The sequence below is a fragment of the Myotis daubentonii genome, chromosome 6, assembly GCF_963259705.1.
Source record: "Myotis daubentonii chromosome 6, mMyoDau2.1, whole genome shotgun sequence".
Taxonomy (NCBI): Eukaryota; Metazoa; Chordata; class Mammalia; order Chiroptera; family Vespertilionidae; genus Myotis; species Myotis daubentonii.
In genome coordinates this window covers 57,258,167-57,275,007 of record NC_081845.1, presented here as the reverse complement: position 1 = coordinate 57,275,007, position 16,841 = coordinate 57,258,167, and the positions used below count along the sequence as shown (strand labels likewise).

Sequence of the window (16,841 nt, the reverse complement as noted above, 5' to 3'; positions counted from 1 at the left end):
AAGTCTTAGCTTTATATGTGTTTATTTGCAATGTTTTGATTATGAATGTGCCATGTCTTGTCTAGAAAAACATCTAATTATAATATTCCAGTTGCAAATATGTAAGATGTTGATTATATAATAAACCCCTGCCTAACTTTATTCATTTATTTTTCTTTATTAAGGTATTACACATGTGTCCTTATCCCCCCATTGCCCCCTATCCCCCTACTCATGCCCTCACCCCCCTGGTGCCAACCCCTGCCTAACTTTTTATGGTACTTTATGACTTAATAAGTTGTTTTCACATATCTCATTTGATCCCCTCAACAATTTTAAAAAGTAGAACAAGTATAATTAGAGTTATTTTGCAAAGAAAATAGAGGCTTTAAATGTTAAACAACTTGCCTAAGGCAGGTAATGGAATTCAGCCTTTCTAATAATACACACAAGTATAGTTTGGAGAAAAAGGTTTACAAGCAGTATATAACAGATCATTTGCAAATTGTTAATCCTAAAGATAGTACACTTTTCTTGCTTAAAAAGGTTATCATTTTATTTGTGTGTTTTTTTTTAAATAATATATGTGAATTATAGATAGCTTGAAACTTGTTTCATCTATAAAATAAGGACAGTAAGAACCCTCATCAGATTGCTTGTGGATTACATTAAATGATATATCTAGAGCATTTGGGACTGTGCCTGATTTTTTAAAAATATGTTTTATTAATTTTTCACAGAGAGGAAGGGAGAGGGATAGAGAGTTAGAAACATCAATGAGAGAGAAACATCAATCAGCTGCCTCCTTCACACCCATCACTGGGGATATGCCCACAACCAAGGTACATGCTCTTGACCGGAATCGAACCTGGGACCCTTCAGTCCGCAGGCCAATGCTCTATCCACTGAGCCAAACCAGTTAGGGCTGTACCTGATTTTTACCAGGAGTTGAATGTTAGTTATAATTAAAATTATTGTGAATAGGAAATAATTCTAGTGTTTATAATTTTGGTACATTTTCTTGTAGTCTACTGTAAAGTTCTATTTCTCTAGCACCATTTTCTATTATGAGCATGACATTAAAGCAAACAGCTTCCTAAGAACAGAATTCACCATTAGTCATTTCTGGGTTCTAAAAGATTTTATCTCAGCTTTTCTTTCTTACACAACAAAATATACTACATCTGAGACATTGTGAAAAATAATCTCATTTAACACTAACTCAAAAAGATATATAAGACACGGAAGCAACCTAAGAGTCCACTGATGGACTAATGGACAAGGGAAATATGGTATCTACTATGGAATATTACTCAGTCATGAAAAAAGGAAAATTTGCCATTTGTGACAACATGTATGGACCGTGAGGGTATTATGCTAACTGAAACAAGTCAGACAGAAAAATACAAATACTGTATGATCTCACATATAAGTGGAATCTAAAAAAAAACACAGAACTAAACTAAAAAGACAAACAAACAAACAAACAAAAAAACCCCACTGCCCTAGCTGGTTTGGCTCAGTGGATAGAGTGTCAGTTTGCAGACAGAAGGGTCCCAAGTTCGATTTCAGTCAAGGGCACATCTCCAGTAAGGGGCATGCAGGGGGCAGCTGATGGGTGATTCTCTTTCATCATTGATGTTTCTCTCTCTCTTTCCCCCTCTCCCTTCCTCTCTGAAATAAAAAAAAAAATGTATTTTACAAATAAAAAAAATAAAACCCTCTAATTCATAGATACAGAGAACAGATTGGTGGTTGCCAAAGGTGGGGGGTAGGGAATGGGCAAAATGGGTAAAGGGTGTAAAAAATTACAAACTTTCAATTATGAAATAATTAAGTCCTGGGAATACAATGTATAAATAGCATCATCACTATAGTTAATAATACCATACTGTACACTTGAAAGTTGCTAAAAGAATAGATATTAACAAAAGTTCTCACCATAAGAAAAAATTATTAACTGTGTGGTGATGGATGTTAGCCACATTACTGTGATGATCTTTTCACAATATAAACAAATACTGAAGCATTATGTTGTACAGCTGAAACTAATATAATGACATATGTCAATTATATCTCAGTTTTTAAAAATATTTTTTAATTCATTCAGAGTAAAATTTGAAGCTTCTTGTTTCATATTTATTCCAGGAGAGAATATTCTAGTTTCTAGTAATACTAAGTTGAATTTCATTAGTCCATATTCTGTTCATCATACTTATTACAAAAAATATAGTCAAGTAGGATTTATCCCAGGGATGTAAGGATGTACAATATCTGCAAATCAATAAAAGTGATACATCACAGAAATAAATTGAAAGAAAAAAACCACATAGTCATATCAATTGATGCAGAAAAAGCATTTGACAAAATCCAACACCCATTTTTGATAAAAACTCTCAGCAAGGTGGGAATAGAAGGATCATACCTCAACATAATAAAAGCCATATATGACAAACCCACAGCCAACATCATACTCAATGGACAAAAACTAATACCATTTCTCCTAGGCACAGGAACAAGACAGGGATGCCCACTCTCACCACTCCTGTTCAACATAGTACTGGAAGTATTAGCCATTGCAATTAGACAAGAAGAAGAAATAAAAGGCATCCAAATTGGAAAACAGGAAGTAAAACTGTCCTTATTTGCAGACGACATGATATTATATGTACAAAACCCTAAAGACTCCATCAAAAAACTACTAGACTTAATACATGAATTTGGCAATGTAGCAGGATACAAAATTAACGCCAAGAAATCCATGGCATTTCTATACACCAATAGTGAACTTACAGAAAGAGAGACTAAAAAAACAATCCCATTTACCATCACACCAAAAAAATTAAGATACCTAGGAATAAACTTAACTAAAGAGGTAAAAGACTTCTACTCAGAAAACTACAGGACGTTGAAAAAAGAGATAGAGGAAGACATAAACAGATGGAAGAACATACCGTGTTCATGGATTGGTAGAATCAACATCATTAAAATGTCCATACTACTCAAAGCAATCTATAAATTCAACGCACTTCCCATTAAAATACCAACGGCATATTTCACAGAACTTAAACGAACTCTTCAAAAATTCATCTGGAATAAAAAAAGACCCCGAATAGCTGCAGTGATCCTGAGAAAGAAGAATAAAGTAGGTGGGATCTCAATACCAGATATCAAGCTGTATTACAAAGCCACTGTTCTCAAAACTGCCTGGTACTGGCACAAGAACGGACATATAGATCAACGGAATAGAATAGAGAGCCCAGAAATCGGCCTGAACCAATATGCTCAATTAATATTTGACAAAGGAGGCAAGAACATACAATGGAGTCAAGATAGTCTCTTCAATAAATGGTGTTGGGAAAATTGGACAGATACATGCAAGAAAATGAAACTAGACCACCAACTTACACCCATACACAAAAATAAACTCGAAATGGATAAAGGACTTAAATGTACGACCGAAAACCATAAAAATACTAGAAGAATCCAAAGGCAACAAAATCTCAGACATATGCCAAAGCAATTTCTTCACCGATATAGCTCCTAGGGCATTGGAAACTAAAGAGAAAATAAACAAATGGGACTACATCAAAATAAAAAGCTTCTGCACAGCAAAAGAAACCATCAACAAAACAACAAGAAAGCCCACTGCATGGGAGAACATATTTGCCAATGTTATCACCGATAAGGGTCTAATCTCCAACATTTATAGGGAACTCATACAACTTGCCAAAAGGAAGATAAACAATCCAATCAAAAAATGGGCAAAGGACCTATAGACACTTTTCAAAAGAGGACATTCAGAAAGCCCAGAGACATATGAAACATGCTCAAAGTCACTAATCATCTGAGAAATACAAATCAAAACAGCAATGAGGTACCATCTCACACCTGTCAGAATGGCTATCATCAACAAATCGACAAACGACAAGTGCTGGTGAGGATGCAGAGAAAAAGGAACACTTGTGCACTGCTGGTGGGAATGCAGACTGGTGCAACCACTATGGAAGACAGTATGGAGTTTCCTCAAAAAACTGAAAATGGAACTCCCATTTGACCCAGTGATCCCACTTCTAGGAATATATCCCAAGAAAACTGAAACACCAATCAGAAAGGATATATGCACCCCTATGTTCATAGCAGCACAATTCACCATAGCTAAGATCTGGAAACAGCCTAAGTGCCCATCAGTAGATGAATCGATTAGAAAACAGTGGTACATCTACACGATGGAATACTATGCTGCTGTGAAAAAGAAGGAATTCTTACCATTTGCAACAGCATGGATGGAACTGGAGAGCATTATGCTAAGTGAAATAAGCCAGTCAATGAAGGAAAAATACCACATGATGTCACTCATTTATGGATAATAAAGACCATTATAAACTTATGAACAAAAATAGATACAGAGGCAGAGCAGCCTCGAACAGACTGTCAAACTACAGCGGGAAGGTCGGGGAGGGTTGGGGAGTGGAGGGGGGGGGTAAGAGATCAACCAAAGGACTTGCATGCATGCATAAGCATAACCAATTGACATAAGACACTGGGGGGTAGGGGAGGCCAGGGGATTGTCAAGGGCGGGAAAAAAAGGAGATATATGTAATGCCCTTTCTAATACTGTAAGCAATAAAACAATTAAAATATACTATCTAATAAAAGAGAAACATGGTAATTAGCGTACGACCACTACCCTTCCCATTGGCTAATCAGGGCGATATGCAAATTAACTGCCAGCCAAGATGGCGGCTGGCAGCCAGGCAGCTTAAACTGAACATGAGGCTTGCTAGCTTCAGTGATGGAGGAAACCAACGCTCCCCGCCTGCCTTGCCGGCCTCTGAGCCTGCAGTTTGAAACATTGTAACAAATATAGAAGCTAAACAAAACCCCAGAAACCAGCTTTCAGCCAGCCGGGATCACAGAGCTGGAGTTGATACAGAGTTTCGATTATAGAACCTAAACAAACCAGATACCTGCTTTCAGCAGCGGAGGCCTCAGAGCTGGAGCCAGAGCTAAAGCTGGCCCAGAATAAAAAAGAAAAAAAAGAAAAAAAAGGAGCGGTTGGGAGCTTCAGTCACCCGCCTGCCTGAAAACAGCCCTCAGCCCCTCACCCAGGCTGGCCAGGCACCCCAGTGGGGACCCCCATCCTGAAGGGTGTGTGACCAGCTGCAAACAGCCATCATCCCCTCATCCAGGCTGGCCAGGCACCCCAGTGGGGAACCCCACCCTGATCTAGGACACCCTTCAGGGCAAACCAGCCAGCCCCCACCCATGCACCAGGCCTCTATCCTATATAGTAAAAGGGTAATATGCCTCCCGGCACCGGGATCAGCGTGACAGGGGGCAGCGCCCAAACCCCCTGATCGCCCTGCGGCTCTGTGTGTGACAGGTCGGGGCCATAACCTCCCTAACAGCCCTGCTCTGTTCCTGACAGGGGAAGGCGCCCCATCCCCCTGATCACCCTGTGGCTCTGTGTGTGACAGGGTGCAGCGCCCCAACCTCCTGATCGGCCCTGCTCTGTGTGTGACAGGGTAGAGCCATAACTTCCCCATCGGCCCTGCCCTGAGTGTGAGAGTGGCGACGCCCCAACCCCCTGATCAGCCCTGCTCTGTGTGTGACAGGGTGCGGTGCCCCAACCCCCCTATCGGCCCTACTCTGTGAGTGACAGGGGGGAGCTCCCCAACCTTGTGATGGGCTCTGCTCTGTGCATGACAGGGGGGAGCTCCCCAACCCCCTGATGGGCCCTGCTCTGTGCGTGACAGGGGGGAGCTCTCCAACCCCCTGATCGACCCTGCTCTGTGCGTGACAGGGGGGAGCTCCCCAACCCCCTGATTGACCCTGCTCTGTGCGTGACAGGGGCAGCGCCCCAACCCCCTGATTGGCCCTGCTCTGTGCATGACAGGGGGTGGCACCGCAACCTCCCCATCGACCCTGCCTTGAGTATGACAGGGGACGGTGCCCCAACCCCCCAATCGGCCCTACCCTGAGCATGACTGAGAGTGGCATCGCAACCTCCCAATCCACCCTGCTCTGTGCATGACAGGGGGTGGTGCCCCAACTCCCCAATCGGCCCTGCTCTGAGCCCGACCAGGGGCTGCACCTAGGGATTAGGCCTGCCCTCTGCCACCCGGGAGCAGGCCTAAGCCAGCAGTTCGTTTTCTCCCGAGGGGTCCCAGACTGTGAGAGGGCACAGGCCGGGCTGAGGGACCCCTCCTCCACCCCGAGTGCACAAATTTTTGTGCACCGGGCCTCTAGTGTGTATATATATATATATATATATATATATATATATATATATATATATTCAAAAGAATCATACAAATTCAGTTCCCACTTTCATCCGGAAGCATCACCTTAACCCATCTATTATCACAGCCTTTTTAGAATTAGTCATAAGTCTAACAACAAAGAGTTATGGAAAGATGATCTGATTTTGTGAGTAAACACTATATATTCTCAAACAGTTCTTCTGAATTATTACAAGGAAATTTTACAATAATGAAATCTTACAATTATCACTAAATTGCAGTATTGGAGGTACCCCCATACTCGCCTGGTGTCCCCATCCCTCACCTTTCTTAGCTTCACTACTGGGAAATCTATTTCACTTACATATCTCAATCACAAATTAATTAAGTATCATCCTAAGATATGGCTAGACTTAACGATAATCTATTAGTCACAAATAAGAAAACAGAAGTATTTGGGTTGCTATAAAATTCCCCCCCGATATTTTGATAATTCAGACTCTGATTTAGGCCCCAATTCCTCTTCATCCCTTTTCTGAGCCAATGCTCTTTGTAATATACTTCATAGTTCCTTTCACCCAACGCAGAGTACGCTTTCCTGCCCCTTTGTCTTTGGATGTAAACATGTGGCTTGCTTTGATCAATAAAATATGAGCTGAAATGAAAGAGAGCCAGTTCCAAGCTTAGGCCTTAGGAGGAACTGTTGGTACTACTTGCTCTCTTGTGCCTTTGCCATCCTTTTAAAAAGTGCATAACCTGCTTGCTTGCTGGTCCAAGGAGGATGACAGCTTTGTGAAGCAGACCTGGACCCAACTTGCAGCTTAGAGTCACCCAGCCAACATCCTCAGAGCTACCCTATCTGACTGACAGGTGTGTGAGAAATAAGTAATTATCACTGTATGTCACTGAGATGCTGTGACTTTTGATAACACAATATCTAACAGATACAGGGGGAGACTTTTATTTTGGTTATATATTCCACCAATTGTTTTATTCAGTGTTGTTCCTATCTGTTGCTTTGGGAAGAAGAGGTCCCTTTCTCTGAAATAATTTGATAAAAAGGATGCTTTTGCAATCTATGTGCTACCTCAATGCCCTTATTACTGCTTAGATACTTGGCAAAAAAAAAAAAATAGTCCTGCAATATTAGAAAGAAAAGAGAAAGTCTGGTCATGATTAGGAATATCAATTTGGAGCCACTTGAAAAGGACAGTATTTAAATTATTTCTGAACTATTTCTGGAAGTATTATATGCTAAAATTCATGACTATTTTCATTCTCATAACAATGAAATTTCTAAGACAGGTACTAAATAAAGTTGTGGCTGGGGAAGACATATTTCCCGGGAATAATAACTTTCAACTTCCAGCATTCTAAACTAAACATGACATGTTTTTCCCCAAAAAATGCATATAGTCAATTGCATGTGTAAAGGCAGGAAACTAGACTAACATCTATCTGAGGCTCTAGATGGCAAATGCTACAGGATTGCAAATTGCTTCTAGCATGACTTCCTGTGCACTTGAGGCTAAAGAGCAAAACTATAGTCCCCAGACTCTCTTGCAGCTATGGTTTCTGTTTTAAACATAGTGGTCACCAAGCTGATGTACCTTCACAGGAAATGAGCATCATGAAGTGGTGGCCACATGGCTCTTCTGGAAGCTTGTGGTGGTGATATTTGTTTGTTTGATTGTTTGTTTGTTTGTTTGTTTATTTGTTTTCAGGCAGGTGTGGCAGTCTTTAGTGTCTAGTCCATCACAAACAGGGTGCTAAGTAATGGTTGTAAGCAGCTACTATACTGGATACCTTCCTGTTTATGGTAGAGACATTGAATCTTGAGTGAGAAGCAAGAGTAGCTCCCTTGCTAATGTGCAGATTTGTATGAGAAGAACTACTCAAAGTTAAGCCTGGTTCTTACTTCTTCAAAGGTTTAGAGAAGTTTTTAAGGACAAGAGAACTTGTGTAATGTGTGCTAGGTTCTCTAACAGAGATAATTATTCACCTACTCCAAACTAGCTTTAGTCATCCAATGCAATGTTATACAATCTTGAGGGCTGCCAAGAAAAGTCATATCTCTCAGAGAAGACTGGATGAATCGCAGGCTTTGCCTATTGGTCTTTTTGGATTATAGTCTGAACTAGAGGCCTGGTGCCTGAAATTCGTGCATGGGGGTGTGGGGAGTGTCCCTCAGCCCAGCCTGCACCCTCTCCAATCTGGGAACCCTCAGGTTTGCTACAGAATTCCCCCCAGATATTTTTTTAAAATATATTTTATTGATTTTTCACAGAGAGGAAGGGAAAGAGATAGAGAGAGTTAGAAACATCGATGAGAGAGAAACATCAATCAGCTGCCTCTTGCACATCCCCCACCGGGAATGTGCCCGCAACCCAGGTACATGCCCTTGACCGGAATCGAACCCGGGACCTCTCAGTCCGCAGGCTGACGCTCTATCCACTGAGCCAAACCGGTTTCGGCCCCCCAGATATTTTGATAATTCAGACTCTGATTTAGGCCCCAATTCCTCTTCATCCCTTTTCTGTGTCAATGATCTTTGTAATGTACTTCATAGTTCCTTTGACGAAAGGCAGAGTACACTTTCCTGCCTGCAGGGATTGGGCCTAAACAGGCAATCAGACATCCCTCTCACAATTGGGACTGCTGGCTCCCAACTGCTCACCTGCCTGCCTGCCTTATTGCCCCTAACTGCTTTTGCCTGCCAGTCTGATTGCCCCCTAACCCCTTCCCTGCCAGCCTGATTGACGCCTCACTGCTCCCCTGCCATCCTGATCGCTCACAACTGCCTTCCCCTGCTGGCCTGATCGCCCCCAACTGCCTTCCCCTGCCACAACCTGCCTCCTCTGCTGGGTCCCACCTCTGCTGTGTGCGTGGCCATCTTGTGACGATGTTAGGGCATGATGCATGAGGGCGTGATGACCACCTAGGGTATTATTAGTATAGATATGTCATATTACTTTTATGGCCAAACAGTGAAACCTTTTTTCATGCTGTGGCAGAGAATTCTAATTGTCCATCAATTCACTCTCTACTTTTTGAAAATGAAATGTTTATTTTATTGTGATAAAAACACTTAATATGAAATTTACTCTCTTAATAAATGTTTAAATGTACAACCTCTCTTTGTATTTGGTTTTTATTCTCTCCTTTTTAATAAGATTTCCCAGTTTTAGCCAACCATATGGCTACTCAGGTGGAAACTATATTTCTTAGCTCCTTTCAGCCTGGAGTGGGATGAGGCTGAGACTACCTCATTGCCAAAAGGACAGAGTGTAAGTTATGTGAGCAACTTCTGTGATGATGTATCTTTAAAAAGGAAGGAGGCACAGTCCCCCATTCCATTCCCCACACTCTGAAATATAATGAAAAATGTTTAACGTGGGTCAAACCCCTAAGTTTCCCTGGAATGAGAAGCAAATCATAAAGAAGATAAACAGTGTCTGAAAATAAAAGATGTATGCTGTTATCATGAGCGTCTTACTGTATCAATAACAGTAATAGCACTGACAGTTCCTACCCACTGAAGCCAGCACTTGGACAGAAGATGCATCTAGTGAGAAACATAAATTACTCACAGCCTCACCCCAAAAGTTTTGATTCTTGGTGGTGACTTAGAAACCCTGAGAGAATTCTGAAAGAAGGCCAGGAATCATGAAATAGTGATACTTGCATAACTGATGGGCTTTGCATGCCAAAAAGAAAAATCAAAAGACAAAATAAAGGTCTCCTAAGTATTTTCTATACCATTTCCAAACTTGATGTGATTATCTGGTTTAGATTTAAAAACATTTGGAATGTGACCTTCTCTGAATCTAGTAAGCTTAAGGCAATTGCCTTTACCTTTGGATTTCTATTTTATGGACCAATGGCTCATTTTTCTCCTGTTTTCAAAATCTAATTTGGAATCCATATTCTTTATGCCAATCACTTAAGTTGGATATAAGATACAGAAGATTTATTTTCCCTTCATTCTTCCTTTTCAGCTCAGCATTTTGCTCTCTTCTGGTAAAGTGCTTGTGGGCACTTATCTCAGAAATCCAAAATTCTAGAGTTTCTTTTTTTTTTTTTTTAAGTCTCCAATTACAACAAATGTATTATGGATAGCTGTGAATTCCTTTTGAAAGTTATTACTTTTTAAGTTCCCCTCTCCCCTCATTTTTTTGGTGCTGATTCTTAGTACAGGATAGAAGACACAATATAACGAATGATTTCCTTTATCAAAAGCACATACCTCTGGGTAAGGGTGAGAAGGATAGGTGGCAGAGTGTCAAGATTTTGACTTAGCATTCCATAATCCAGGGTACATATAAAAAATCAATTATAGATTGCCTACACACACACACACACAGGCACAAAAAGAACTCTTCCACGAGGGCCTACCTTGAATCCACCCCTGCTTATGCAATAGGCACCATTTTACTGGCCTATTTTTGCTGCCATGTCATTAGTGTATTGAGTTGAATCTGACCCTTCTTGGGATCTGCAGATGGGCCTTCCCAGAGCACTGTCAGTAACACTTCACTACAAGACTTTCAGTGAAGGTATGTTAAAGACCTCAGAGCTATGTTTCATCATCTCAGGACAGACTTTAAAAAGATAAATGATGTGGCAAAAGTATTTTCCATGCTAGAGCATAACAAGGGCTGCAGAATGGTCATAATTTAAGATAAAAGTAGTTGACACCATCAATATTTAATACTGTTAAAATCAATATCCATAATTTCCTAACTGTCTAAAATACTCACACTCATAATCTTTTGTCTCTGCTCTTTTTAATAAATATGTATACATGGATCATACCCTATATGAATAAGAAAAGAGAGAATAAAAATCAAGTCAGATACTTTTCATCAAGCTTCAAAGTCTCTTAGGAGTTAGAATTTTTTTTAAACCATACTGTATGAAATGTATTAACCATCATTCAAGATGGTAGTAGGATCACGGGCTGAAACTCTGATTATATCCTAGAAGAAAGGATGGACGTACAGCATGGACGTACAGATGAAGCTCTCAGGAAGGAAATAACTGTACTGTCAAAACTACCCTTACAACATATACAATGCCTTAATTCACTATCTCTTTTCATAGGAACCAGACATTTCACTATAAAGCAAAAAAAATTAAATTAACTCAAAACAATTACTTAAAAGAGAACAAAATAAAACTAAAGTTAAAAAAAAACTGTAGTCCTATATTGAGTTTTCTGTCTCAGCAGTGATTTGGTTCATTGGTGAAAGCAGGAACATATTTACTGACGGAATACATGAAGTCTGGACTGGTTTATGGGGTGGCGCCTGTCCCCTCTGAAAGTGCCCCAGATTATCATTATGAAATGCAAGTATCAGTCATGCTGGCATGCTCCCTTTTCATTCCATCACTGTATTTATTCTCTCTCTAATTTTTATTTTGGAAGGATTTCTTTTAAACCAACTCTCAGCTTCTTTATATTAAAGTCCATTAATATTACCTGGCTAAATAGATATGTCAATATTTCTTGCTTTGAAATACTAACCTAATGTATTTAAATATTATCAGTGACCATATAATCCATTTCAATCAACTTTATTGATATTGATGAATTATTTAAAATATTGATATTTATAGCATAAACTCATTCCACTGTACATGTAGATAGGAGGTAAATGATAGACAATGCTATAGATATGATGTTGAAAATGAAAAGAGAAAACATGTCAGGATAATACTTATCTAGTCTGATGATGCTATAACTCCATAAATGAGCTAACCTTACAGTTTACTAGTTTTGGTTTTATGTCTTTAAAGAGTTAAGGAGCCCTGACCGGTTTGGCTCAGTGGATAGAGCATTAGCCTGCGGACTGAAAGGTCCCAGGTTCGATTCTGGTCAAGGGCATGTACCTTGGTTGCGGGCACATCCCCAGTAGGGGGTGTGCAAGAGGCAGCTGACGGATGTTTCTCTCTCATCGATGTTTCTAACTCTCTATCCCTCTCTCTTCCTCTCTGTGAAAAATCAATAAAATATATTTTTTTAAAAAAAGAGTTAAGGAGTTTGACTAATAAAAATTTTTATTTAAAACTTTATGATATTTTTATAAAGTACAAACAATTACACTGCAAGTTAATAAAATTAGTAAAACGATTATTATTGGTTCTCAGGAGAGGTTGTAAAAATATTAAGGATAAAGCATAACAAACAAAAAAATCATGTAGGTTTGAAAAAAAAATACTGATTTACTAGTTATTTTAAGATTTATTAGTTCCACACAAAAAACTAACATAATTTTGATTTTTAAAAACACAAAAGAAAAAGCAGTTAACTGAAGCTTCTTTTATTTCTTTTATATGAAATACTGCACAAGCTATTAAATATATAACAGCCTTTTAAATGTAACTTTATTTACCTTGGCAAGCGGAATATATGCAGTTCTTTACTTTGGCAAGCAAAAGCATGAAGTAAGAGTGACTGATTATGTCTAGCAACAACTTCACAGTTATTCCAAATATTATAATCCATGGAATTTGAACTCTCAGTTCAGTAAGTCTATGTTAAAATTATTTGAGATGCTAAAATTTATATATCTTATGAAGATTTCACATATAAAAAAGTCCGTAGAAATCACAAAACCACAATTATAGACTTTCACTTTTGTTTGGATTCTTGAATGTATTACATCCTTAAGCACAGCATAACTTGTATAGCTTTTTCCATGGCTCCAACTATTTACATGCAGAGGATCCCCAAATCTCCATCTCCAGGAGCCCAGACTCCCAACCTGAGCTTATTCTTTTATCTCCAATTGCCATCTCTGCCTAATGCCTTTACAGGCAGCTTAACATTGCTATGTCCAAAACCGATCTCATTCTCCTTCCCTTAAGCTGGTCCATTCTTTATTCCTTTTCTACATATGGCTGCATCACTTCCAAGGACTCCTGCTAGATTCCTTCCTCTATTCTATCCTACTCCTCCCTCCATATTTAATCGGTTCCTATATATGCTAATAATGCTATTTCTTTTTTTTTTTTAATTGATTTTAGAGAGAGAGGAAGGGAATCAATCAGCGGTCTTCTGCATGAGACAATGCTCAACCAACTGAGCCACACAGGTCATGGACCTATTTCTTAAATTCTACTGCATCAAACTTTTTCACTCACCCCCAGAGTCACTGCTTTATTTCAGAGCCAACTAATTTTTATCAGTATTATTGCAACAGTTTTATAATGTGTTTCCTTCCCTCATTTTCACCTCATTTCAATCCACCCTCCACAATGCCATCAGAGTGACCAGAGGCAAATCTCCAAGGCATACGTTTCTTCAGTTGCTGGAAAATGCTGCCCTTCTGCCTGGAAAACCATTCATTAATTAATTCATTTACTAACAAAATATTTATTATCAATTATAGACACTATGTAGGGCTTTGAAGATATAAAGAGATGAAAGACATGATCCCTATTTTCAATCAAGATCTGAAAGTGAACTTGCCCTTCTACTTCTTTTGCCTCAGTTTTGGATAGAAGTTTAAGATGTCATGGAAACTCCAGATAAACTCCTAATTCTTCCTTTCAAAGTTAGATGAAGAGACATCTTGTCTCGGAATCTTCCTCAGTATTCCTACTCAGCTCTTTAATGAAGCTGGAAGTGACATCTATGTGCATCTCTCACATCAAGGACATATTTCTATTACATTTCCATGTAGAATTGTAACTCCTGACTCATTTGAGTTTTCCCTACTGGGCTGTGGGCCTCCTGAGATGCAGGGCCTTCTTGTGTCCCCCAAGGCTAATATAATGCCTGATCCATAGGTGATTTCATCAGTAAATATTCTTTCATGACTACAGTATTTTTCATTCGACCACAGTGTACAATGTTTTTATAGTTATACTAATAATTCAAAGAACAGCAATTTTTAAGCCAAGAAATTGAAAATTTTGTTATAAATTTTTATTTTAAACAATTAATTTGCAATTCTAGGAAATTAATAAAATGATTATTATTTGGTTCTCAGAAGATGCTGTCAACGTGATTTCTATCTTGTTTCATTGCTTTATAGATTCTCATAAAAGAGACATATGTACTGCTATTTGTAATACCTTAAAGAATAACATTTTTTTAAAAAGTTATGCATATACTTTCTCTTCTGAGGTAAAATTTGTCTGTCTAAACTGATTTTTTTAAAAAACTTTTTTCTAGCTTTATCCCTCCCCTCTTTTATTAACTTATTGTGGTGATACTCGTTAACAAAATTATACAGGTTTCAAGTGCATAATTATACAATACATCTGTTCACTCTATTGTGTGTTCACCACCCAAGTCAAGTCTCCATCCCCACCATTTACATCCCCTTTACCTTCTCCACCCCAACCCTGAAATCACCATACTACTGTCTGTGTCCTTGAGTTTTTTCTCTTTTTTCCCTTTTTTGCTCAACCCCTCCACTCCATCCACCCAGCCTTCAGCCCAGATAGTTATCAACCTGCTCTCTAACTTTTCTAACTTTAAAGGAATACAATTACTAAGTAGAATTTAGAATATACAAAAAGACATAATATATAGAAAATACAGAAAAAAATGTTAGTTTTAAAGTAATATGTATTTGATGCATTTCCTTTTATGACTTTTATATGTAACTCAATTTTTAAACAAAATAGTTATATATAAGATGGTGTTTTCCTTTTTTCACCTAATGTTATATTATAAATCCTTTAATGTTATTTATAAGTCTTTGAGAACAATTTTAAGCTTGTATATTATACTCATGTGACTATTCCAAAATTTATTGCAAATTATTCTTTATTTAAGTATAACAGATCATTATTATAATTAATGTATGATGAAATGTATCACTATTATCCTATATAATCAAAGGCTAATATGCACATCGACCAAACAGCAGAACGACCAGTCTCTATGACATGCACTGACTACCAGGGGGCAGATGCTCAATGCAGGAGCTGTCCCCTGGTGGTCAGTGTGCTCCTACAGGGGAAGCACCACTAAGCTAGAAGCCAGGCTCATGGCTGGCTAGTGCAGCAGCAGTGGTGGGAGCCTCTCCAGCCTCTGCGGCAGCACTAAGGATATCCGACTGATGGCTTAGGCCCATTCCCCATAGGGTCATCCTCTGTGGGCCCTGGACTGCGAGAGGATGCAGTCCGGGCTGAGGGACACCCCCCTCTGAGTGCACAAATTTTGTGCACCGGGCCTCTAGTAAATAATGTTGTGATAATATCTTCATAGAAAACATTATACACATCTCTAACTCTATGGGATAGAGTCTTAGAATGGAAATTATTGGCCTGGCCAGTGTTACTCAGTGGTTGAGCATCCACCCATGAACAGGAGGTCATAGTTAGGGCACATGCATGGGTTACGGGCTCAATCCCCAGTGGGGGGCGTGCAGGAGGCAGCCAATCAATGATTCTCTCTGATCATTGATGTTACTATCCCCCTCTCCCTCTCCCTCTAAAAACATATTTAGAAAAAGAATGGAAATTATTAGATCAGAAGCATGAACTTTTAAAAGCTCATGATACATATAAAACAGTTTTTGAGAAAGTTCGTACACATTCACATTTGCTTATATATTAAATTACCAAATACACCGCTTATGTTTATTTTTAAAATTCATCTTCATGTGGAAATGGGATTTACATTGTTTTTTTTTCCAGTAGTTTAAGAAAGTATGATTGATGTGCCCAAATGGTAGAAGTAATAATGAATGATGTCTTACAACTTTGCAGCAACATGGTTACTTACCTAGTTTTATTTACTTCTACCATGACCCTATGAAGTGGGACTATTATCTCTATTAAAGCTAGGGAAACTGAACCTCAAGTAAGTTAACGTTAAAACAGGCCGTTTATTAAAGCCCTCCACAGGAATTCCCATTCGAACACTAAGAATTTGGTTGCGAGAAAGCAGCAGGTAAAAGAGTAGCTATTTATTTATTTTTTCCTCCTTTCTTTCTATCTAGTATGCAATTAGACAGATAGCCTTTAATAAAAGGAGTTACACCTAGGAGTTTCATCTGTATCAGTATCAAATTGCCTCACCTAGAAACTTACCTCATTCAAGTGGACTGACCTGTAGAGCCTATTCACATCACTTCCCTGACAGATTCTCTAGCTGAGCCGTATTTTTCTTCTTTATTCAGAAGAGTATCAGTATTGCTGTACGACATGGTCATTCATAATAAGGGCTACTCTTTTAACACAGTGTTGGGGGTGTCATAAATGAAAATAGTAGTAGTCTTTGGGATGGGCATCCAGAATGGCAGACAGATTTTTCTTCTGGTTAAAATGACAGATTCTTACCTTAACTATCAATCCTTTAGAGTCAACCATCCATATCTTTTTTATGGCTTTCTCCTTTGGTAAACCTTCTTTCTCCATGGCCATTACAATCAGGTTTGCAATCCCTAAGGCAGCCTGAGAAAAGGTTATAAAAACAAAAAATTTTTAAGTTGTTCCACATTATATCTTATCAGGTTACATTTCACTGCATTTTGTTCTTGTTAATAAGGAAGTGCAAAATGGCCCTGTCTGTTGGCCTAAAGAGCTATTCATTTGTACTGGGAGCAAAGTATTTTTGTCACATTTGGGTTAAAATGAACGACAATTATTCATTCT

The 16,841-nt window shown here is 38.9% G+C and overlaps 1 protein-coding gene across 1 annotated transcript in view; it reads right to left on the bottom strand.

The window, feature by feature from the left end:
• Positions 1-16,841, bottom strand: part of ME1 (malic enzyme 1) — a 150,908-nt gene that overhangs the window by 16,811 nt on the left and 117,256 nt on the right. Inside the window, exon 9 of the mRNA XM_059701080.1 lies at positions 16,527-16,640. Within this exon, the coding sequence (XP_059557063.1) occupies positions 16,527-16,640 (114 nt within the window). The remainder of the gene's footprint in view (positions 1-16,526; positions 16,641-16,841) is intronic.